The sequence below is a fragment of the Dysidea avara genome, chromosome 7, assembly GCF_963678975.1.
Source record: "Dysidea avara chromosome 7, odDysAvar1.4, whole genome shotgun sequence".
Lineage (NCBI taxonomy): Eukaryota > Metazoa > Porifera > Demospongiae > Dictyoceratida > Dysideidae > Dysidea > Dysidea avara.
The window spans coordinates 8,383,405-8,408,786 of NC_089278.1; the positions used below are offsets into that span (position 1 = coordinate 8,383,405).

The 25,382-nt window shown below is 37.6% G+C and overlaps 1 protein-coding gene across 1 annotated transcript in view; it reads left to right on the forward strand.

Annotated features, from left to right (window-relative positions):
* LOC136261313 (uncharacterized) overlaps positions 1 to 25,382 on the forward strand; it is a 92,650-nt gene that overhangs the window by 7,695 nt on the left and 59,573 nt on the right. The window contains exons 4-5 of the mRNA XM_066055293.1: positions 24,601 to 24,918; positions 24,973 to 25,296. Of these exons, the coding sequence (XP_065911365.1) occupies positions 24,601 to 24,918; positions 24,973 to 25,296 (642 nt within the window). The remainder of the gene's footprint in view (positions 1 to 24,600; positions 24,919 to 24,972; positions 25,297 to 25,382) is intronic.

Below are 25,382 nucleotides of genomic sequence, written 5' to 3' on the forward strand. Positions count from 1 at the left end.
TTTACGTCATTACAGCCATTTCTTAACCACCACTTACAATTTTTAATCCAAAAAGCAGCACCTTTTACCAGTAGTTGTTATTTGCATGCATTTCACTTCTGTTTGTATTGTATGTACTCCACAAAGCTTTACCCATATCAAGACACTCAGCCAACAAAGCCAGCATGTCACACTGTGAGTATATTTACAGGAAGAAAGAAAACATGATGTTCATGCATCCATATTAACTTCTCAAATTGGAATCATTTTGTACTGCAACTTCCCTTCACCTTCAGCACCCCACATACCAAATTTGAGCAAGATTTCCTAATGCATTCCTGAAATACAAGCCCTCAAAATTTGACTTGATTTCTTTTTTTGTGGGCTTAGATTATTTTTTCAATCACTATACCATATGGAGGAATACTTTGGCAAGGGGGGAAATTTAGCGAATTAGGTTTAAAACTATATACAATTAAATTTGGTGCTTTGTTATCAAGACATGCACCCATAATCAATTAATTAAATTTCTTATATGCAGTGTTCACACATGTGAGAGCCCAGTATTAGCTATGTACACTATGCGCTAATCTACTGCAGGTTCAGACCAGTCTTTGCTCAAGAATAGCAGATATGCTGGCAATACTGATGTTTCATCTGGATAAGGTTCGAGGATACCACGTATACTAAGCTATTTGAAAAAAACAATGTATAGGAGATGAACTAATTTGTGAGTGGGAAATATTCAATTGTCATGATCCACAAGCAGTAGCAATGGAGAAAGAAATTGATTGTGTAATAAGCATTGTTGGCCACATGCCACATGAAATATTATCAATTTGTTCAAGTTTTATTTGACAAAGTGGCGTTATCCGGTGCTTAATAACTGAGAGCAGGTGGTCCCCCCTTTAGTTTCTGACAATGAGATCGTTATGGTTGGTTTCAAACAACTGGTCCAGGACTGAAATAAATTTACAATGACACTCTCTGTTTCTTTGTCACAGTAAGTAAAAGTGAATCATAAACCTTTACCTGGCCAAGTCTACATCCTACTGTGGAAACAACATCCAGTGATGATGGGATCTGCAATGGATTATTTGAAGCTTATTGTTCACATCATTCTCTATTAGGTTCTGTTCTGTCTCCTGGTATAATGTTGATTGCAGACCCTTCAGTGTTGGAAACTGCACTTTTAAGAGCTGCTGAGCCAGGTTTATTTCATTGTCAGTTAGTTCCTGTCCCATTTTTATTTCCTCGGCATCATTCTAGCTTTCTTCTTCATTGGTGATTCATTCTCCAATGTACTAGTTAAATCAACCTCTAACTCCGGCAGCTTAGCTTGTTCCTCTTTAATCTGAATTCCAGCAGGCTTTGCAGTAGTTGTGACAGTTCCACTTTGATGACTGCAACCTGAGCAGCTAACTTGAGAGCGAGTGTCTGCAGCTGCATTATTCGTATCTTTTTTCATCATTTGAGGTTCCTTCATGGACTTTTATGGATAGAGTAATATCCAGCCGTGTCCTTATGATTTGATTCAACTCAGCACATGTTGTAGTAAAGACCAGAATGTACGGTAGCTCAAGAACACCTTGTGTGCTAGATGCCCCCCCCCCAGAAAAAAATTGAAAACTAATGCTCTGAAATTAAATTTCAGTGTATTTTTCGCAGTAAACATCATGCCAGTAGTGTATACTTACTTGTGTAGATTACCTTTATGTCCAGTACAAACAACACTGCTGAACACAAAAATTAATTTAGAGGCACTTATCACGATCGTCACTTTAAAGTGTTGCAAAGAGTTGAGTCTGCAGGTAGATAGTTTCATAACTACTTTATGAATTGCTGATTGGTTAGAAAGGTGATTATAATCTGAATTGTTGGTAGTTAGGCCTGCGCTGATTATGCCAGCATAATTTGGGGCATAATAGGAAGCCAAAAGCATCAGCATAATGCCAGCATATTAGGCAAAAGTTTTGTGCATTGGTTATGTGAGAAGCTGAAACTCTACTTATTTTGCATGATACAGAATGGGATAGTGTGCAAACATGGTAAAAAGCAGATTTACAGCTACGTTGTGAAGAAAAGATTAGTTGAAGATCGAAATACTCTAATAGAACAGTCACCGCATAATGAAATATTCTAATAGAACGTTCACAGATGCATTAGGTACTCTAATAGAGCAGTCAAGACACAATTTTATGTGAGCATATTTGGAGCATAATGGTACACAACTGGGCATAATTGGGGCATAATAGGGGAAATTTTGGAGCAATGCTTAAAAGCATAATAGGCAATTTCAAAAGCATAATAGACTCAGGCCTATTGGTGGTAGGTAGATTGTTGAGTACTTAAGAGATAACTTGAAATGGCTAGCCAAGTTGTTGGGGCTATAGCCCCCATAACCGCCCCCCCCCCCCCCCCCCCCCCCAGCTTCCTACGCCTATGACACAGCACATGCCCCAGTTTAGCAGGCTTTCTCACATACTTTGCATATTCAACCATCGTTAATTCTTTACCATTGCCTGGGATTCATTAAAACCCGGAATAACGGAACGTCGGAATTATGGAATAAGGATTCTTAACATTTTATGATTATTTATACCATGTATAGCATTTATACAATACTCAATTCTGCCAAGAATGTGATCACGATGACAGGCAGCATCAAGTTGATCCTCAGGGCAATCTTTAAATACAATACTTACAAAACTAACTACTCTAGAGTAGCCTAACTAAGCTAAACTACTTTCTAATACACTTTGCTACATAATCGCTACAAAACTATTCACTACACTTGCTTATGCCAGCTATCATACACGAGTAACTGCCTGAATTTATTAGTGACAAAAGACTCCACCCCAAAAATCTACCTTGAAATAATCTACTTTAGCTAACCTTCCTCAACTATGTTAGTTATCTATCGCCAAACAAGATTAAACATAAAGTTAAAGGGTTAAGTGCTATTTTACGCTCCCATCATTTTTACACCTTGTGACTCTAATAAATTCAGGCAGTTACTAGTGTGTGATGGCTGGTAGAAGCAAGTGTAGCAGAAAGAACTTAATAGTTTTGTAGCGATTATGTAGCAAAGTGCATTAGAAATTAGTTTAGCTTAGTTAGGTTATTCTAGAGTGGTTAGTTTTGTATGTATACTATTTAAAGATTGCCCTGAGGATCGCCTTTCTGCTGCCTGCCATCATGGTTGCATTCTCGGGGGTGTTGCTATGAGGTAAGTATTGTGTAAATGCTATAGATGGTATAAATAACCATAAAATGTTAAGAATCCTTATTCCATAATTCCGTATTCCAGGTTTTAATGGTTCTCCCATTGCCTAGCCCCCCCAACCACGAGGTGCTATTTACACCTATGTGTGTGGTTAATTTGCTATAGCAAATGCCACAGCTATAGCATTTGGTAAAAATCCCTACAAGTTACAATTTATGCAAGCATCCCTTAGGTCCCATTTAGTTGATTGCTTTATGATAAATTAATATCACATTTTCCTTGTAAGTAATGCATTTAGATCTGTAATTATAGTGGTTTACAAATGTACATAACAATAAACATTTAAATTCACTTTTTGCATGTAGCTAATTGCATTTATAACTATAATGATTTGAATATAATTGTTTAGTTCACCTTTTCATTGTAAGTAATCTGTGTAACTACAGATTGTACATATCTGTTTAAAATTAAATTAGTGTTTCACAAATGATTGTAATACGTATAGCTAATTAAAAATGTAATCAGTTTCCAGTTACCAGTAATTCTAATTTCAGGTCTATTTTCAAGTTTCGCAACTCTGCATACATTCAAGTATATCAGCTTCTTTAAATCCATTTATAACAAGGCTTGGGTTATTTGTGATGTATGCATGCATAGAATCAATCCACGCTGCACCAATATGTTTAAGAACACTCAACCTTAAATCTACTGCATTTTGTCCATCAAGTTGCGAGCAAACTTGTTTTGCATACCATTCTCTGAATTGACCAAGTGAAAATCTTTTGCTGCCTTGTTGTCACTCAAATCTAAAGGCTGTAGCCTGTCAGTACAATTGGGCAGAATCATCACACCATTGATCTTGTTTGCATCAAACAAAGTTAGAAAGGATGGGGTACACTGAGCCTTAAAGTTGTCAAATATCAATAAAGCTGGCTGTTCACTGCTAAGTTTCAGTATTCTCCTCTTTTTGTTTACATATGGCAATATTATCTCAGTGAAATACTCTTTCATTTGACCAGTGCATTGGTGTTTTAGTAATGTGCCATGAAGAAGCAAAGTTGTAATGTGGAAGGCAACGATCAGTTTTTCCTTCGTAGATGAGCTGCAAGGGTAAAAACTCACCCCTTGCAGAGCCGCTGTGAGTTGTTACTTGTCATCTTTAGCTATTATTTCGACTCGTTAGTCCATTTTTTTTCCATTGTCCAATCGGAAATTGGCACATAGTTCAGAGCAATCTAGTCAAAATTGATTACCAATTCTGATGAACCACTGTCCGTGCAGACAATATTTTGTATCTCAAGCAGAAATTTGCCCTTCAATACTTCAAACTGAGCTACAACCACTTTTGATGTCTTTCTCATGACATATATCCCACCCTGCCTAACAAAGACTTAGCCCAGTTGGTAGTTAAATTGAACATGCTGCCTTCCACACCATTATCTGACCCAGCGTATTTGTTCATAAAATAATTCTTTCTCCAGCTGCAACTGCTAAAGATGTATTTATTGGCAGGCCACTTTATCAAAAATCTTTATCGTAGTCTTGCACTTGGCGATCCAGTGCATCCAGTGGCAATTCTTAAACTTCTTCATGGTAAGCTTCTTCACTTGGGCCAGCACTTGGGTCAGCATTGTTGCCATCTGCAGAAGCTTGGCAAGGTTTAGATTGTTCTTGACAGTGATCTTTGGACAAATCTTTAAACCTTCGCATGCTTGTTTCTGTTAATGAGATATCCCGGTGCTTCTGAGCATAGTAGCGAAGAGTGGTAGTCACACCATTCTCTGTTGCTTGCTTGCCTATCTCGTTCCTTTGATCAGGTATAAGCATCAGATACAGCTTGCACCATGAACCTTAAAGAGAACACCATTCATCTTTACTTTCATCTGTCATGAATCCTTTGCATTTGCTAGCTCAATGGCCCTTCACTGTTAAAACTCAGGTGTTCATAGCACACTTAACCAGCAGCACACCCTTGGGGTGTAGTCACACTTTCAGTATATGGTGTGTAAAGCACATAAGACAAGCAGTGTGACTGTACATTGGTGTGTATGACACCAATATTTATGTATGAAAAGCTATTCTCTGCCATTATAGATTATCCAAGTATTTAAAAGTGGTATTTTGTAGCATCCTTTATCATTGAGGAGTTGTAAGAAGGATTGCAAAGTATCAATTTTATTGAATATATGCGTTTTAAAAATATAACCGTGACAATAAATAAACTAGCTCATTTTGTGCTAAGCCATTACACACAGATAGTTCAGATTGATGCACAAAGCTGGTATGTTCGTATCAAAAAATTAATTTCCATTAGCTCATAGCTAAATAAAATACATTCAGTTATGTTATCAGACATCAGAATGTAAACAACAGTAAAGGACTAACAATACTGTGCACTAATGTCAGTACATATCGTACGGTAGAACATTTAAGTTTTAGTTGAGTGAAATTAAAACCCACAATCAAACTCCATGCTTGGTGATATAGGTTTCAAATACATTTTGAAAACAATGATTAAGTAGAGATTTTAAAGTAGGTAAGTTGCTGACTGACACATAGTGTTGTGTACTGTTTGACATTTCAGGATTTTAACACCTATTGTTCAACTGTAGTTGATGCAGCATTTCACAAATAATACTGAGATGAGTGGTTGACTTTGATAATACATACCTTCCACTCCTAAATACATAAGCAGGCATGTATGCATAAGTGCTTTTTTATCAGTAGCACGTTTCTGTTCACACTATTATTGCATACTACTCTTGTAAAGATGTGCCAGTTTGGACAGCAATATCACACCTGTGTTAGTGTGTTATGACCACCTCTGTATTAACAGTGTTCGTGGCACAGAGTTACTTAAAGGACCACTTGGTTCTGAAAAACCATCATCAACAGCTGATTTTTCCCCAGTTTTGTTCACCTGCTTGAAATACCGTAAAATATACATGTATTCAATTAAATCGATCAAGTTTAGACTGAAAGATCACACCATTGGCGTAACTAGAACCAGACTGACATCAAGGACTAGTGCAATCAGTGGCATAGCTAACCGGAAGGTGATGGGGTAACACACACCCCACAGAACACTTAATGTCACGATTGTACAGAAAGGCTAATGACCCAATGATGGGCTAGCCAACATACGGTGTAGTATTAGCTAACTTATATCATATCCAAGTAGCTGCTTTATTACAAATTGCTGTCTATGTGAGTATAATATAACCACCACAGATTGAGCCTCATCTTACTCTCACGTGTCTCAACTGTACTCCAACATATTCGTCCAGGATCAAGTAGAGCTATACATCACTGGTAGTATAGAATTACTTATTATAATGCGTTATAGCTATTTACATTAGACACTCCTGGCCACACTGATTTCGTCCACTAAATTTAGTGAATTACCACTCCAGATTCCAGTTTGACTCCTTATTTCTATTTCTGAGTAATCCCCTCTACTTTAATACATAGCAGAACAACTCTCTCAACAATTTATCGCCTCGTAGTGCAGTTTATCAATGTTAACTCAAGCCTCAATTGCAGAAGGTCAACCACCTTTGTTTAAACGCACTATAACATGAGTAAGCTAGTCTAAAAATAGCACAATAATTAGTGTGAGTAACTAATATTTTCTACTGGTTATCTCAAGCATGGACGATCCTTTTGTTAACTTGCATCACACGTTCGCTAAATGGACCGAGTGGAAGTGTTGAAGAGAATAGCACTGAAGAAGCTGGCCATTTTAGCATGACTGTTACCATGTGCTAGGACACATGCTCAACATTGTTTACATGGTCTAAATGCCACAACCTAATGTATGCACATGAAATTTAAGGGGCATGGTAGTTTGTGCCTAGATCAAATCGATCAATGGTCCACTACTGCTCACTAAGAGATACTCTAGAGTATAGACCTAAGACCAGTATAGTTTCTTTGTTGTTTTGTTCGATTCATCACCCACGGTCCGTGATGGTTGGCCAAGCCTATCTTGGCATCACGGTCATAATGTCTGTTTTCAATCTAGTAATTTGCTGTCACCCAATATAGTAATATCAAAAAAGTGAACATGTGTTCACTCCCAATGGCTTTATACTGGAACAAGCTTGTTTTTCATGTTGTAAACATGTTTGTGTGCCTGAATTGTCCATACTAAATGTATGGGACATTTTTAAAGCCTTATAACTCATTTGTTCTTGCCTGTATCAAAGCGCTTTTTTGATAAACAGTTTCAGCATTTGAAGGGCTTCGCAACGCTACTAAATGTTTGAGCAGCTAGCCCTTGTAACAAGAATTATTAACAAGAAGCTAGGGCTCAGGTGAACGCGAACAGACTATAAATGGCTGCCTGTCACATGACCTATTTTGCATGCAAAAAATATATTTTGATGGATAAAATTTGGCGAATCCACAGTCATTTGCCAAATTTACCAAATTTTCTGTATGCTACAACATTATAAAATGAAAATGAGCACTTTAAGAACATATGGCAGCAAAATCACATACCAAGTTTGGTGCAAATATGATATTTTATAGTCATAGAGCTATGGATGATTATTTGCATTAAAAAGTAGTATTACAGCACAACGCAAAAATCATGCACTTTCTCATACAAGCATGAAACGTTCCACATAGTAGTACTCTTCACAACATAATTTTTTTGATATAGTGGCATCGCAGATTTGACCTTAGGTGACCTTTATAGTCATTTTTTCCCAGAAATTTGATCATTTTTGTCTTTATCTCCTAGAAGCATTAATTAACTTGTTAAAACATGGTGCCAAAATAAAGATCTTGTTGAACGAAACAACTTAGTTTTTATCTGAAGTTAAAAGGTGGTTTAATTCCAAAGTTATAATCATTAATATTACCCATGAATTTTGAGATAATTTGCCTCCCCATGGATACTTTACACGTACCCCAAGGGCAAGTAAACTCAGAGAATTTGTGGCTTGTAAAAGTGATCATAACTTCAAAATGGAATAACACATTAAGTTCAAATAAAAACGAAGTTGTTTCATTCAATAAGATCTTTCATTTAGTATCATGTTTTAACATGTCAATTACTACCTCAAGGAGAAAAAGACAGAAATGATCAAATTTCTGGACAAAAATGGCCATAAGGATCATGAAAGATCAAATCTGTGGTGGCACTATATCAAAAAATACATGTCATGAAGAATACTGTTATGTGGAAAGTTTCATGGTTTATGAAGAAGAGCACAATTTGGCTAATTTTTGGGGCTACGCTGCTTTACAAAAGGCCTAACTAGGACCTCCTTAAAAACCTTACTAGGACCTCTATACCAAACACCCAAATCCACTGATCCACTGTTATCACGGCTGTTCACCTAACTTAATTTCTACTTTAGAAATGAAAAGTCAAGCTAGAATAATATACTTAATAGTAATTTCATATATATACCTACATTGTTCTAGAGTATTCTATGTGTGTTGTATTAGAAATCCTCAAATAAAATATGCACTCTGTTAGAGTATTACAAAAATAATCAAATAAACTTTGCAATGCTTGTACAACACTACTGTATATAACATCTCTAGTATCTCATCAAATCGAAACCAATGTTATAGCAATTTTGGCACCTATTGGTAACTATGATTTACCTACTCATGCCAATAATTATCATAATAAGTGCTGTGCTAGCAAAACTTATGATAGGAAATCATATTCTAGAATAAGAGGTGTAGGATTTGCTTTGTTGAAAGTTGAGCAACTGCAACTTATCACATTTTGCATGAAAAATTGATATACTCTAATAGAACAGTCACTGCAAAATAGAAATCCTAATAGACAAATAGCAAGAGTTCATAATATATATGTAACACTTTCACACCTCAGATCAAAGGAACCACCCGGGCTACATTTCGTATGTAGCCCAGCTAGCCGGGCTACATACAAATGTAGCTGGGCTACAACTGGGCACTGATTATATAGACGAAGATGCCGAAATTGATTGTGGGGATCGAATAATACTCACGTGATTAGGATTCACAACTTGGATTTTGCCATGAAAACTACACAGGCGGAGAGTGTTTTGTTATCCTCGCCATCCTACGAGTTGAAAACGTTGGGCTAAGGTGAAAACTAGTGCTATAGCTTATTCATTCGATCGTTTCTGCACATTTTTGAATACAGACACACCCCATCACAAAGCTACCACTCTGCATGGAGTAACCACTCTACAAACAAGCTTACCTGTCTAGGCCTTTAGTGTAGTTTTCCCATAAACGATTCAATAGCACTGATTAAACATTAAACTCGCATAATGGAAATTGTCTGTGATATTTCTAGGATATGTCTGATTATCATAACCAAACGTAACCAGAACGTACTACTAGCTGCTGATCCATAATCGAAAATTTTAGGTATGCGTGTATAATACATCCAGTGGCTGCACGCGTATTGGCTTGGGTGATTGATCGCCCTGTACAGGCAATCAGCCTAATAAGTGTTACATATTAGCTGCAACACGGGGCATTTGGGCTTTGCCTGATATGCATGCACTCGGGCAGTTGGGCATACATATCAGCCCTCGGGCAGTCGGGCATACATATCAGGCAAAGCCCTCATGTCTGTGTTACAACTATTACACACACACATATCAAGACACACGGTAGTGTGTCGTGCGGCTCAAGAAGCCGGCGCACCACACCGTGAGTATATTAACAGGAAAAAAGAAAATGCAATTTTCACACCTATGTAGCTCTGTGATCCCTAATCCGATTGGAACCAAATTTGCTACAGACGTGCCGGTCCGTTAGGGGAGTCTACATGCCAAATGTGAAGAGAATCGCTCCAGCCATTTCCGAGATACGAGCGCACAAAGTTTTGTTTTAATTTCTTTGTTTTTTTCTTCTTCATCTTCATTTTGCACACTTCGCAAAATCTGCCATAAAACACGAATGTGTGCTCGGATCAGGTTGAACTGTGGCATACTTCAAGGGCTCATTAAGGCAGATCTCCGTACCAACTTTGGTGGGAATCCGATGAACATTCATGGTGTTATGACCAATTATTTACATAAAATAAGGTCGAAGGTCTGTCACGCCTACAGGGTAAACCCCTTGGAGGAATGAGTTGAAAATTGTTATGTAGATGGAGTAACCATCGTAGGAGTGCCTTTTTGTGGTTTGAAAGGAATCGAGGTGAAGACCATGGAGATATGATACAAAACCCAACCTGTGTCAAAATTACGCGATCGATTTTTATGAATAAAAAATAAAAATAACCATTAGTTTTCACGTCTATCAGGCAAACCCCTTAGAACAATGAGCTGAAAATCAGTATGTAGCTGGAATAATCATCATAGAAAGTCCTTGCAGTAGTACAGAAAAATCAGATTACAAACCACTGAGTTATGATTCGAAACACAACTACGTGTAGCAAATGCGAGATCGAGATACTGTAATAGAACAGTCACCCTAATAAAGCATTCAGCTACGTTTATAATTTACTCCATTATAGAATTATATTACATTGCAAAATATTCTGTGGGGAATTCAGCTACAAACAGTTAATCTGATAGACAATTCAGCTACAGGCAAGTCACCCTGTAGAGAGTTCATCTTGAAACAAATCACCCTGTAGAGAGATCAGCTAGAAGAAGTCACCTTGTAAAGAGTTCAGCTACAAAGAAACCATCATGTAGAGAGTTCAGCTGCAAACAAATCATCCTGTAGAGAGTTCAGCTACGAACAGATCAGCCTGTAGAGAGTTCAGCTACAAACAAATCACCCTGTAGAGAGATCAGCTAGAAGAAGTTACCTTGTAGAGATAGTCCAGCTACAAAGAAACTACCATGTAGAGAATTCAGCTGCAAACAAATCACCCTGTACAGAGCTCAGCTACGAACAGATCACCCTGTAGAGAGTTCAGCTAGAAACAAGTCATCCTGTAGAGAGTTCAGTTACAAAGAAACCACCATGTAGAGAGTTCAGCTGCAAACAAATCACCCTGTAGAGAGATCAGCTAGAAGAAGTCACCTTGTAGAGAGTTCAGCTACAAAGAAATCAATCACCCTGTAGAGAGTTCAGCTACGAAAATATCACCCTGTAGAGAGTTCAGCTAGAAGAAGTCACCTTGTAGAGAGAATCCTGTAGAGAGTTCATCTACAAGCAAATCACCCTGTATAGAGTTCAGCTACATTTCAAGTTACCCAGTAGAGAGATCAGCTGCAAACAAGTTATCCGTAGGGAATAATTGACATGTAATAGCTGTATGTATTGTATATATAATTTGTACTTTTACTGATAAAATCTGAATTAGTTAAAGTATTTAAAATCTGCTTCATATTTTTCTTCTTCCTGTGGTAAAGAAAAAAGATAGGTTAAAAAAGCCCCAAAGCCGGTTATAGGCCGGCATACAAATACAAAAAGAAGTGAAATCTAATCCAAAACAGATAAGCTGTAAAAAAAGAGTGCGGCCCTCAGAAAGGCTATGGTGAAAAAAGATGTGAAATCCAAGGTGGCAGCCAAGAAATGGCTGTGATAGTAGGTTAATGGTAAAAATTTTAATAACAACAATTCAGGTGAATTTTGTGCCAAGACCAAGCGGCACCAAATTCACCTGAATTGCCGTTATTAAAATTTTTACCATTAACCTACCATCACAGCCATTTCTTGGCTGCCACCTTGGATTTCACATCTGAGGGCCGCACTCTTTTTTTACAGCTTGGCTGTTTTGGATTAGATATATATATTATGAACTCTTGCCAATAGTACAATTATGCATACCTAACTTGGAAGAAATTACTAGGCATTATGATACAACTTTATACAGCTATAGCTGTGAATAAGCAAGTACAAGATTTTACAACAATTATCAGTATTAGCTAGTTGGTTATTGCATAGATCCTTGGTTTCAGTATTGGATTGCTAGGTATTTTCTGTATTGCTAGTTTATCATCATTGTTGTATCTGTAGATAAAAAAACAATGATTTGTGTGAAACACAGCCTCAAGCCGTTGGCTAAAGGATATTTAAAATACAAACAAATTGATGTTATGCTACTTTTAAAAACCAGGCGTCCATGCAATTAATACTATCCCATTCTAACTGCATAGGTATTCGCCATAGTCTGAGGTGGACTGGAGTCAGGAAATGTGGTTACACTCTGCAGAGACAGGTTTTCTCTATGGGCAACCCACAACTACCACAACTATGTAGTGTAATCAAATTAGTACCCACATAATCCAGCCTCCCATACCTAACAGTATTCCTAAACCCACAATAGCACCTTCTGCGGGTACAAAACAAAAGTAACAAGGCGGTGTAGCTAGATGCTATTCAATTGTAATCATTTATCAGTGTTAATTGCTAGACTAAGACTAAAGAGAAAGAAAGTAAGTACTGTTGTAAAAGTATATAAAGCCTGTAGCTAGCATGTGCTATCATGCTGATAACTGTCTTACGTACCTGTAGTTTGAAATATGTGCTTTGTCTTTGTCTTTTCTTCAGCTTATAAAGCCTCATTTCATTGGTAGCTATCCCTACGCTGTTTTCCAGAGTTTGCCATGTTGGCTTGGACTCATGCATTAACAGCATGAGCTCGCTTAGTCCACCATTTAATTGGACATTGAATTGCATTAAGTAGCAGTAGGAGCCTTATCACTAGGGATGAGCCTATTATGCTCAAAAACTTGCCTATTATTCCTTCCTGAACTTCTTAAAAATTTTCCCAAATATTCTTTTTTAAATCCCATATGGTCACCAATTATTCTTTTATTATTCATTTTTGTAATAATTGAACTGTGTTACAATATTTGAATGAATGATGTATTATTATGTACTGTATTGTCATTACAGGAAACTGAGCTGGCTAGTGACTATACAACTTGTAAAAAAGTTTACAAAGAAATACGGTATAATTATAATAGTAAATGCAGCTATGTACAATGAATGCGCATGCTGTAGTATAGTGTTTCTAGCATACAAATTATTTACTGTTATACTGAATAATAAGTGAAGCTTCAAGATAATTTTCCAAGGAATTCAGTTGTTGTTCTCCAAAAGAGTTTTTAAAAGATAAAAAACACATTCAGCTGCTGCAGAAGAAGGCTGTAGAAGCAATAACTTGGCAGCAACCTCTTTCCGGTTTGGAATGTTATTGGCATGTTGCTTCCAAAAGAGCACAACATCTAAATCAGAAGAAACATTCTCAACAGCTGCTACATATTGAGGAAATTCTTGCTTGAGATTTGACAGCTCAGGCTCTGTAATAAATGAAATCGTTGACAAAGATGTAAGTGGGATGGATTCTGGTTTTGTCTTACTGATAAAGTGTGGATCAAACAGCCTAGCAGGTTTGAAAGCCTTCAATGGGACACTCATTATACTAGCTTGCAAATGCTCTTGATAGTATTTCAAAGCTGGTTGAATGCACAATCTAAGCCTCTCGATTCTTTAGGGTGCTGCGTAACTTCATGTTGTGGTGTTATGGACTTGGGATCGCTCGAACATAAGCCTCTCGATCTTTTTTCCCCTTTGGTGGTTGGTTGCAATCAATCTTACGTTTACGAGATAACTCTAAAGCAGTAGGCCTGTGCAAGCATTCCATCAGTGATCTAGCTTTAGTTGAGGCATCCGAGGATTTCGAGCTAGAGCTCGATTTTTCTGGGGCATCCCGGCAATCTGTATCTTCACTTCGATGCGTGTCATCTCCAAGGGTCACGTCAGAGTAAGACTCACTGTTTATACTATCTTCATCATTAATAATGTTATCATCGTCATCAGGCTCATCAAGAATCTTTGAAACAACCGATGCACCTGGATCCGCCATTTATAATAACACCGATTATTCTTGTATTATTTTCGGAAATGGCCTATAATTCTGGAATTATTCTCGCCAAAATTGTAAGCCTATTATTCTTAAAATTATGCCGGCATATTAGGCGCATGCCTACTTATCACTACATTCGGATTTCTTGCCAACTCACACGATCGGCATTTTTAAAAAGAGTACATGCAATTTTATCCCCTCCCCCCTAGTGTATGGTTTGTACGCTCACGAAATGGCTGAAAATTGTGCACCACTCCCTAGATTTGTAAATACTGTAATTTAACATATTTTGTAATTCATGAATTATTTTGTAATTCAGTAATTATGTTGCTATACACTGCTAAGGAAGTGTAATTATAACAAACCACTTTAAACCACAAATTACGCTCAGAAGTATCTTCTCAACTGTTTTATTATGTTTTCTCATGCGAATTGTTTAGAGAAAGCCTCGAAGCTGCCTTTACTTTTTGTTCACGTAAGTACAGGTAATGCCCCCTTTCTACTCAAAGGATATGCTATCTCAGGTAGCCTAAGAGGCCTTCAACATTGTTTTAAAGTTATCATATACACGTCTATAAAACTGAAAGGGAAGACCGTTCGCAAAGTATATAAAGAGTCACCATACCTGTATTTCAGATCGCCAACATCAGAGCAAGGTTTATGTGTGTGGAAGGTTAATACAGGCTTAATTTAACTTTCTATCCTTACATCCTGGCTGCTTTTTACCATTTTAAAAATTTTGCTCACATGAGTGCAAATAGACAAACAAACATAGGTAGGTACACACCAGTGCTCGAAATAGTGTCAAAATACAAAATGTCTGGACAAAGTCACCAATGACCTGTCATTAATTGTGGTTGTCCAGTCACATTCAAAATGTACTTTATCATGAGAAGCATGCTCATTCTAGGGGGGTCTGGGGGGATGTTCCCCCAGGAAATTTTTTAGAATTACAACATCTGAGATCACATCTGGAAGGGTAAGTTTAATCTGTGAATCACTTACAAACATTGATGTATGATTATTATTGACAGGAAACAAGAATTGATCAGTTTGTGTTATTGTACTTACATGTAATATCACAATAAAATTAGTGTTACAATTATTGAAAGTATTATTACACTGATAATTACAGTGAGTGATACGGTCATAAACAGTCATAGCTATAGCTAATTCCATCTGTAATGTCAAGCTCACAAATAACTCCCGTCTTAGTTAAGGTTTTTTTAGTGATTGTGTAAACAATATCCATTTTTCTTTTATTCTTCAACCTGGCAGCCTCGCTAAGGTTGGCTTGAGCCATTGCCCTTGCAATTGGTGCATATTCCATCAAGCTACTGGCTGCCTCCTTGGCCTCTATAATGCCATTGCTTGCTTGTGCATATATCCTCACATAATTATATATCAGGTCAAAGTGTGAATATTGGTTGTGCCTTCAATAAAGGCTGGCCTATACTGTCGCATCGAGCAGAGCTTACCATTAGACTTCACATTTTAGCCTGCATGCGGGTCATGTGCTCCCAATCACTGGACGTTGTTTCAGACTGCAACCATTGTATCGTCTGAAGACTTTTATCATTTCAGACACAAACTTCTCCACCATTTTCTCCACTACCACATGGTTCTTAGTGCCTCCGCAGCCATTGTTAGCAATATCTTTACTGAATCTCCTTTGTCTGGACAATTTGTCTGGATAAATAGAAACTTATTCAGACATTCCGTGTATTGTCCGGATGATGTCCGGTTGTCAAACGTTATTTCGAGCACTGGTACACACACACACACACACACACACACACACACACACACGTGCACGTTTTTACAAAAATAATTTCAGTAAACCAAGCATGCACAGGACTGTAGATGCATACCTGGTTTAAAAAGTGAAATCCATGCAATAACAGCCATGCTGTATTAAAGAAGTGTGGCCTTAAAATACTCTGGGTAAACAAAGTTTGGAAATCAATAGGCTTGAGCCAATTATGCTTTGAAAATAGCCTATTATGCTTTTGAGCAGTGCTCAAAAATCCAGCCTATTATGCTCAAAATTATGCTTTCAAAATAAAAATTATGCTCTAGAGTTGGCTGAATTATTGAAGTAGATCAGCCTTTCCTGACTGCTGTATTAGAATAAATGACTGCTCTATTAGAGTATCTCAATCTTATTTCCATGAAGTGTAAATAATCATCTAAGAAATAATAAAAATGATAACATTGCACAATTTCTTGATATGAAATGCAGTATTAAGATGTGATGTGTTCGTGTTTTGCCATATTCTTGGCACACGCATTTTGCATTTAATTAAAAATTTGAAAATTGTCCTATTATGCTGTCATAATGCTTGATGCTTTTACTAGCCTATTATGCTCACAATTATGCCAGCATAATTGGTACAAACCTAGAAATCAAAGGTGACAGCCATGAAATGACTGCAATGTGATGTTAATGATAATCTAAACCAAAAGAGCCAAGCTATAAAAAAAGAGTGCAGCCCCTAAAATGGCCAGGGTGAAAAAAGATGTGAAATCTGGCCAAGAAATGGCTGTGATGGCAAAAATTTTAATAATGACAATTCAGGTGAATTTGAGTTGCCTACCCCCAGCACCAAATTCACCTGAATTGTCATTAGTAACATTTTTGCCACTGACCTACCATCACAGCCATTTCTAAAAGGCCTTGGATTTCAGATCTTTTTTCACCCTGGCCTTTTAGGGGCCGCACTCTTTTTTACAGCTTGGCTGTTTTGGTTTAGATATTACTTCTTTTTGTATTGCAAACCACAAATCTGGCAATAAACTGGCTTTGGTGCTTCCTTTTAACTTGTTTTTATTTTCTTTACTGCACGAATTGTTAAACAAAAGAAGCAATTGTGTGTATGGCTTTTTGTCTGATAAAATACTTGTATATTTAACTCTGAATAAAAAGAAATGAATGATTAAATATTTCTATATTAATACTGAATAAATGAAATGGTTGATTATCACATAAGTAATAAGATGACTTCTTACTTAACTGAACTGTAACTGAAACTCTCATTGTTTGTAGTTGAACTCTTTTCAGGGCAAAGGCATAGGAACGATTTTCAGAGTGGGGGGGGGGCAGATAGCCATAACCAGTCAACCATAAACTGATTAATGCCCATACAGACACACAGGGTCCGGCTCCTCTGTACCCAATTCATACGTGCGTTTATATAAAGGTGTTGTGGGGTGTGTTATCACTAGCTAATAGCCCTACACCTATACTACATAGCTATATCTCTTCACTCCCTATCCTGCCGCTATGTTCCTCTACACCTACTGCATGTGCTTGATGCATGTATATATCACGTGAGAAATCATGGTAACGTGAAGGTCCTTTCTTTATGCGAGCTTTACGTACTTCACACTACAAGGATTACAGCATTAATAGTAGTCATCCACAAAGTGAAACATCGTTACTTTTAAGCAAGAGTTCATAATATAAAAAAAGGGGAGAGTGTCCTACTTCAGCATAGCCTTTATAAAAGCGTATCTCAAAGTAATACAGTAAAACTTTAATTACTTTAGGATATCATGTCAACACATAAAGTGTTAAGGAGTGTTGACACTGTCATCAGTAGGCTGCTTATTGAAGCCATAACTACAACAGTCATTGGAACTTAATGCTGAGTACATTCCTGACCAACTAGCACATTGAAAGTGACTATAGGTATTGCATCATAACTTTGAGATTCACGTTTGTACAGGCTATACTACAGTAGGACACTCTCCTCTCTTTTTATACTAGTATATTAAAAATTTTGAATTTAAAAATGAAGTAGGGATCCAAGCGATAAAAAGTAGTGAAACAAGAGATGAACAATGGTAGTTATTACAGCATAGCTCAGTGGGAAATCCCTACTTTGGCAATGAACGCAAAATAATTGTTATACTATGCCAAAGTAGGGATTTCCCACTGAGCTATGCTATAATAACTACCATTGTTCATCTCTTGTTTCACTACTTTTTATCGCTTGGATCCCTACTTCATTTTTAAATTCAAAATTTTTAATATACTAGTTTGTTTAGTTTTTTGTTAAAGCATACAGCTAGCTATAAACGTGTGACTGTTCTATTAGGGTGACTGCTGTATTAGAGTATCTCGAGTCAGCTTGCAAAAGATGTGTGCTTGTCCAAAAGGGCTCGAAAAAGGGTGTGTTCATCGTGGTTTTGACCACATACCTTCAAGTTAGTAGGCTGATTCGAGATACTCTAGTCTAATAATCGATTGAAACCACGATGAACACACCCTTTTTCCGAGCCCTTTTTGGACAAGCACACAGCTAGCATAAAAGGGGCGTGGTCTCGATCCATAGATTGATATATGTAGAATAAAGAATGGGCATGATCTTGTAGCCTATCGTGGAGTACTGGTACCTCCGTAGCTACAGTAGCGTATTCTAAGCACCTTAAATAATTTTGTGGCGTCTATTATGCTGCTTAAAGAAAGTGTTGATATGGAAAATTAACACCTCGATATGGTTTCGTTGGATGAAGTAGAAGACAAGCAGCCTGATTGAAGATAAAAGAAAAGACAAGGCGCACAGGGCGTACACTTGTCGGAACCCCAAAAGGCACATCCCACCGGTGAGCTTGTTGTTGTAGCGTAAAATGGTGACCGTGCGCTGCTTCGTTTGGGCTCTAGGCTTGCGAATGTGGTCAATGAGTGAGGCGGTGAGGCAGTGAGGCAGTGAGGCAGTTGTACTAAATTTGGAGATTTTGGCAATTTTTTAAAATTTTATATCTGGCCACCTGTAAGTGTTTCGTTGTATTTAATGCTGTTTTATGTATTATATGGACTAGTACTATTCCATAAAGGTGGCTTTCATCTCGTAAGATATCTCTAGGATGATTTTTAAAGGCGGAAAATTTGGCGGCACACGAAACATTCACCATGATCCCTACTTAAACGGTACGACTGTACCATTTGATTATGAACTCTTGCTTTAAGGAACTACAAGCTGGGATGTCTGCTCTAGCAGGTGTTCCCAAACTGAGTGAAGATCACGTGAATACCACACTACGTTCATGGTTGGCCACTTTGAGTTTCAACATCCTTGTTTGTTCCTCTTGATAAATCAACTTCACCACAAAGTCTTAGGTTTAATCGGCGGTAGTCAGCAACTCCCATACACTCGCGCACAACTGTGACTGCCCTCTTAGACTTAGATCTGTTACCACCCTCAATTTGAGTTAAACTTTCCCACATCATATAATACCACGGATATGACACTCCTTCTACTGTTTAAACTTCTCACTGCACGGGATCCAGGAAATATTTGAACAACAGATATCATGTGCAAGCATAACAGAAATAAAATTACACGTGCTTTTGTGTTATTTAATACAGTACCTTGTACAGTACAATGAATGGCTTGACAGTTGCGGTGGACTGGTGATGCCACACCCCAAAGTGCTTTTGCATAATGGTTGTATGGCTTCTCGTATGGTGGTATGTATTTCTGTGTGTGTATATAACTGGCTGATTAGCTACTAGTACTTGCCCCAAAAAGTGGGGGGCCAAAACATGCTTCTGAAAAATAATAGTGTGGGGCCCGTCCTCCCCTGGCCCCCACGGTTCCAACGCCCTTGCAGGCTGACTTGTTTCTCTATAGGGTGATTTAATGAAGCTGATCACAATTTGTTTCCAGCTGATCTCTCTACAGGGAGACTTGATCAAGCTGATCTCCCTACAGGGTGATTTGTTTTTAGCTAATCTCTCTACGGGGTGACTTGTTTCTAGCTGAACTCTCCAAGGATGATTTAATGAAGCTCATCATAATTTGTTACCAGCTGATCTCTCTACAGGGAGACTTGATAAAGCTGACCTCCCTACAAGGTGATTTGTTTCTAGTTAATCTCTCTAAAGGATGGCTTGTTTCGAGCTAAAACCTCTACAGGCAGAATTGAAATGTAGTTGAACTCTCTGTAGGGTGAATTAATCTCTACAGGGTGACTTGTGACTAGCTAAACTCTCTACATTGTGACTTGTTTCTAGCTGATCTTTCTACAGCGTTACTTGTTTCTAGCTGAACTCTCTACTCGGTGACATGTTTCCAGCTGATCTTCCTACAGGGTGATTTTTTTGTAGCTGATCTCTCTACAGGGTGATTTGTTTCTAGCTGAACTCTCTACTGGGTGACTTGTTCCTAGCTGATCTCTCTACATGGTGATTTGTTTCCAGTAAATATTTTGATTCTACAGGGTGATTTATTTGTAGCTGATCTCTCTATAGGGCAACTTGTTTCTAGCTAATATCTCTACAGAATGACTTGTTTTTAACTGATCTCTCTAAAGGATGATTTGTTTGTAGCTGATCTCTATATGGGTTACTTGTTTCTAGCTCGGTGTGACTGCTCTATTAGGATGACTGCTCTACTATATTACAGTATCTCGATTTCACACTTCCTACACCAAGTTGGATTTCGTGTTATAACTCTGTGGCTTTAACTCTGATTCTTCTAAACTATTGAAGAGCCTTTCTAAGGTGATTAATCTATTTGTACTCGCCAATTTGTAAATCATTCCATGGAGCAGTTTGTCTGGTTGGTGTGGCAAGTATTCATATTTTATTAGCTAATCTATATCACGTAATTATTACATACTGTTGGTTGTTTCGCTGTATCTTCATGGTCTTTGGCTCGATTTCTTTCAAACCACAAAGAGTTTGAGGTTCAATAGTAAACCTATCCGTATACCAATTTTCAACTTCTTCCCATAAGGAATGTACCCTGCAGGCATGACAACATATTGGTGTTATTTTTCGTGAATAATCGCTAATAACTCCTTGACTACTTATCCATATTCTAGCCAAACTTGGTACCAAGATATGTCTTTATACCCTCTTCTGTGTGCCTAATTTCAAGACAATTGAATATTGCATTCATGTTTTATGGCAATTTTGTAAGTGTGCAAAAAGATGAACAAAAAGAGGAAAAAACAAAGACACTGATCAAACCACATTTAAGAATGGTCTACCCCCAAAGTTAGCTAGGCAACAGCCAGTGTTGCATTCCAGCTTTTTGGGCTGTATAATACACTACCGTGTGTTTTGATACATTTAATGATGCACAATTTTTGCATGGATTTCTTCTATCTACAGGCACAATGAAGATTATTAATGATAGAAGTTACAGTTGTATTGTGTTGCATAGTTTCTGTTAATTATTATACAACCAAGTACTAAAGATAATACAAAATGCGGTTAAAATTACGTCATTGATAATGAAATAAATAATAAATGTTTGAGAAAACTACAAGGCTTAAGGCTTCGCACTCACTGGGAATAGAATCCATGTTGTATGAAGAGACAATCGTATAATGGGAGGGTGTTCTCGTGGAAGTGATAGAAACGTATGATGATTCTATTTAATGCTGATCAAAACAGTTAGCACATGACGCCCACTATTAATGGAACAGGCGGATTCTAGACAAGCGAACTACTGTTCATTTGTGTTTGAAAGTAGACGACAGCAACTATTTTGATTGGAAGATGAGTGGTTGCTACTCCTGCTTAATAAACAACTTGATTGGAAGTCACTACCAATCGCTGGAGGTTAGTTTGTGTTGGTTAAAATACTTTGATAGTCTTGTTTCTTTAGTCTTGTGTAACTAGGCTACCTTCACTCGTGTATGGAATGGGAGAAAGCCTCACCTGGCAAGCCATTGTGCGAAGAAGGTGCAGTTTCCAGCTGGTAAGTTTGTGTGATGATGCATAGCTCTCCACCTGAAGCCTTTTTAGCCCAGACTGATCACTGATATGGGCCCTGAGAAAAATACATAAATATATATTCACTGCCAAATTGCATCCCACATACTGAACGCTGATGGAGAAAACAAACACAACTTACACAAAATGTGCCCTTAGGCTGATAATTGCTGTGTGCATGGTTGTGCTTGCTATTAACTGCTATTATTATATGTAGCTACAGTCTTCTGCCATCAGCAATGCTCCACATACTTGTGTACACTGACATATCCATGAAATTCTAGTACTGCATTTCAGCCACGTTTGTTCTCCAATTTTTTTTTTGGTCTTGCAGCATATCCATGGCATCATGTGATCATTTTAATACAAATGACACAGCTCATATTAAATATATGCATAACTCAGATATCAGTTGTAGGTGACAGACAGTTGAAATACTCTGCTTCTTTCCCAATCTTACCGTGGTCTGCTCTTGGCAACTGCAGCTATGTCTTAATCCAGTGCTCTAATCCATCCTCATTTAAACATATCATGTAACACAAATTGTATACAATTGCATAAAATTAATTTGTTGGATGTTTAAGCTTTACTGCTTGTAGGCATCAGATTCAATACCATGATTCTCACAATTTAAAGTGCAATCTCACATCCTCACATCTCCATGGTCGGATAATCACTGATTGTAATTGCATACTAATACATCCCTTATGTATATGTGCCAGTCAATTCCTCTAAAATTGTATTACTGTGCATTTTTTCTACCTGTACACACTGTGTTGACCATGCACTGTTTGTATGTGCCCCATTAATAGGTTGTCCTGTTGGTGATTGTACTTGGTTGTATTTGCCCCGGGCCTAGATAGTAATAATTATAATACTCTAGTGAGTGAGGGCTCAGCAATCCTAGAACAATCAGTGGTAAATTGGTAAATCAATGAAATGTGACCTGCTGAGCAAAAACTGGTCATTTTGCACATTCCTCAAATTCCATTTTATTGTTTCTCTATTATCTTATAGTACCAAAGGAGTGGCCAGCCAAAAATTTAGCCTTTTATGTTGGAGTTATAGTGCTAGACAGTTGCAACAAGGATAAATACGATTTGTACAGCACTATACAGCAAATACGTTACAGGCACTTATTTAATCAATCATAACTCACAACTGAAATAAGCTATAAAGACTGTCAGTCTGTTTATCATGAACTGGCATATCGATCAAGGTATTGTGTTTTCCCTGTACATCTCTGTGCAGACAAAGAAGAAGACCATTCCAACAATGAAATTACGACAGTAATCCTTATTTCTACAGTATCGTAAATAAGCACCCATAACACACATGCCGTACACTGTACGACCACGAAACAAAGATTTCCTTACTTACCATGAACAGGTGAATTTGATGATGCATAGATGTTATTGATTTGAGCTTTGTTTTAGAACATACTGAAGCAATTAGAACGTGAGTAATTTGTATGTAGCATGCATATTTTTACCCAGTTAATTTCAATACATTTTTATAGCAAAAACAAATTTTGCAAAAACAGCCGATATTTGTTCAACGGGTCACAAATTATGAACTTTTACTAGTGAGCGGATTCAGAGTAGAATTTAATTAATAAGGCAGAAACTAAGTGAGGTGAGCAGCCACGACAATAGTGGCTTAGTGGTTAAGGGTTTAGGTATAAATTGTGGATGTTGAATCCTCATGTGCACCGTTCTTTAGATATGTACTTTGGTGCACTTTTGTGCCCTTGATATCAGAGTATCTCACATGCTTGCTGTCTGATTTCTTTCAAAGGGCTAAAAGGCACCACTACAATTGATAATCTATGTACACGCCAATTTTAAGTTTATTTTGTAGTTGTAGCTCAAGAAATCTTTTTATGTGAAACAATTCCCATAGCACTGTGAAGATTTGCGGCAAACTAACTGTGAATTACTTGCCTTGTATGTTTTTGTCTATGCCACATTTCAAGGCAATTAAGTTAAGGGTTTGCATTTTATAGCAATCTTTGCAAAGTGTGCAAAAAGAAGAAAAAAAATGCCCTAAGAAGAAAAAATGAAAGAATAATTAAACCCATGGTGGCTGCTAATATCTGGGGAGAGGATGTAGCAATTTTGATTATGTGGTGTGTCATTCCCTATCCGGTGGACAGCTATAATGCAAAAGGATGTTGCAGAATCTTGGAACCGTACAAGTGTAAAAATTATAATTTTTTCTCTCAATATATCAATGAGGCACTGCATCAGCTTTTTGGCTGCACAGCACACTGCTGGCTGTCTTGATAGTAGAGGTGAGCATTGAGAGCATGTTGAGCATGACAGTTAGCCCATGCCTTATAGTGAAGTAAGCCATACCTTATAGCATAGATCGTAAACATGAACAAAAGGTATCTGTGTATTGTCGGTTAGCATTCACCTGGCCCCCCCGGTAAGTGGATAGATCCATTGTGTTAGTGATCCATGTAAATCTGTAAATAGCAGCAAACATTTTTTACTGTTTGACAGATTGTGCCACTTTACATTCAAACTGCACTCAAGCTAGTCTTGACCTCCTTATCCTAATCTAAGACTGACACTTACTGTAATACCCTCCTGGTTATGAAAGGCTCTTACATTACATGATCTCTATACAAGTACTACCATAAGCCAAAGGGCTGGGCTACTAGATTATAGTACATGCACTCTTCTTCATGATGAAATCATAAATAATGGTCTGCCTTTAAAGCATGTACACTGTAATTAATTAATTAATTAATTTACATATGATCCACTGACATTCTGTAATGCAAATAAGACCAGGCAAAATAGACTCAGATGACCAGACTCAGTGTCAACCTTGGTATGCATATCTTTTTTAATTTTACTACAGTGCCCACTCCCAATATTACTTTCAATACCCTCAGCACTCAGACAGTCAGTCAGTCACTAACACTGAAGTGTAGTGTGACTACTGTGAGAGGTATCACCAGTAGAGTGGATATTATATGGAGTAGTGATGGTACAGAACTTGAGAGGATGGAGGGAGTCAATATTAGCTCCACAACAGGCAACTCAGTAGTGTATACAGACACTTACTACATCTCACAATTGAACACAACTGATGATGGTAGAGAATACCAGTGTGAGGTGGTGATCAACACTAGTCCACCAGTAATGGCTAATGATAGTGTTACTCTGGATGTGATGGGTTAGTGTGCATTGTTCAATATGTTCCTTTATTATGTATCCATTTCCTCCACAGTTCCTCCTCCTACAGTTACCATATCACCATCTGGTCCAATACAAGGAGCTATGGTAGGTAATCCCCAAATGATGGAGTGTAGAGTGAGTACAGTTAGTGGAGTGGAGTCCAGTTCAGTAATGATCATGTGGATGGGACCTGGAGGAGACACTATTACAAATGATAGTAGAGTGACCATCAGTCCAACCAGTAGTAGTGGTAACAATTACTCTAATAGTCTTCAGTTTACCTACCTGATGGAGGGAGATAATGGAATATATACATGTAATGTGATGATAATGGAAGTTAATGGATCGGCACCAATTAAACTGGAGACACTTGCTAGTGAGCCGTTTATGAATATTCAAATAAGGAATTTGCAAAAAGAATTAAAATTCAATGACCATTGCTTTGAACTATGGTTGTGCCTA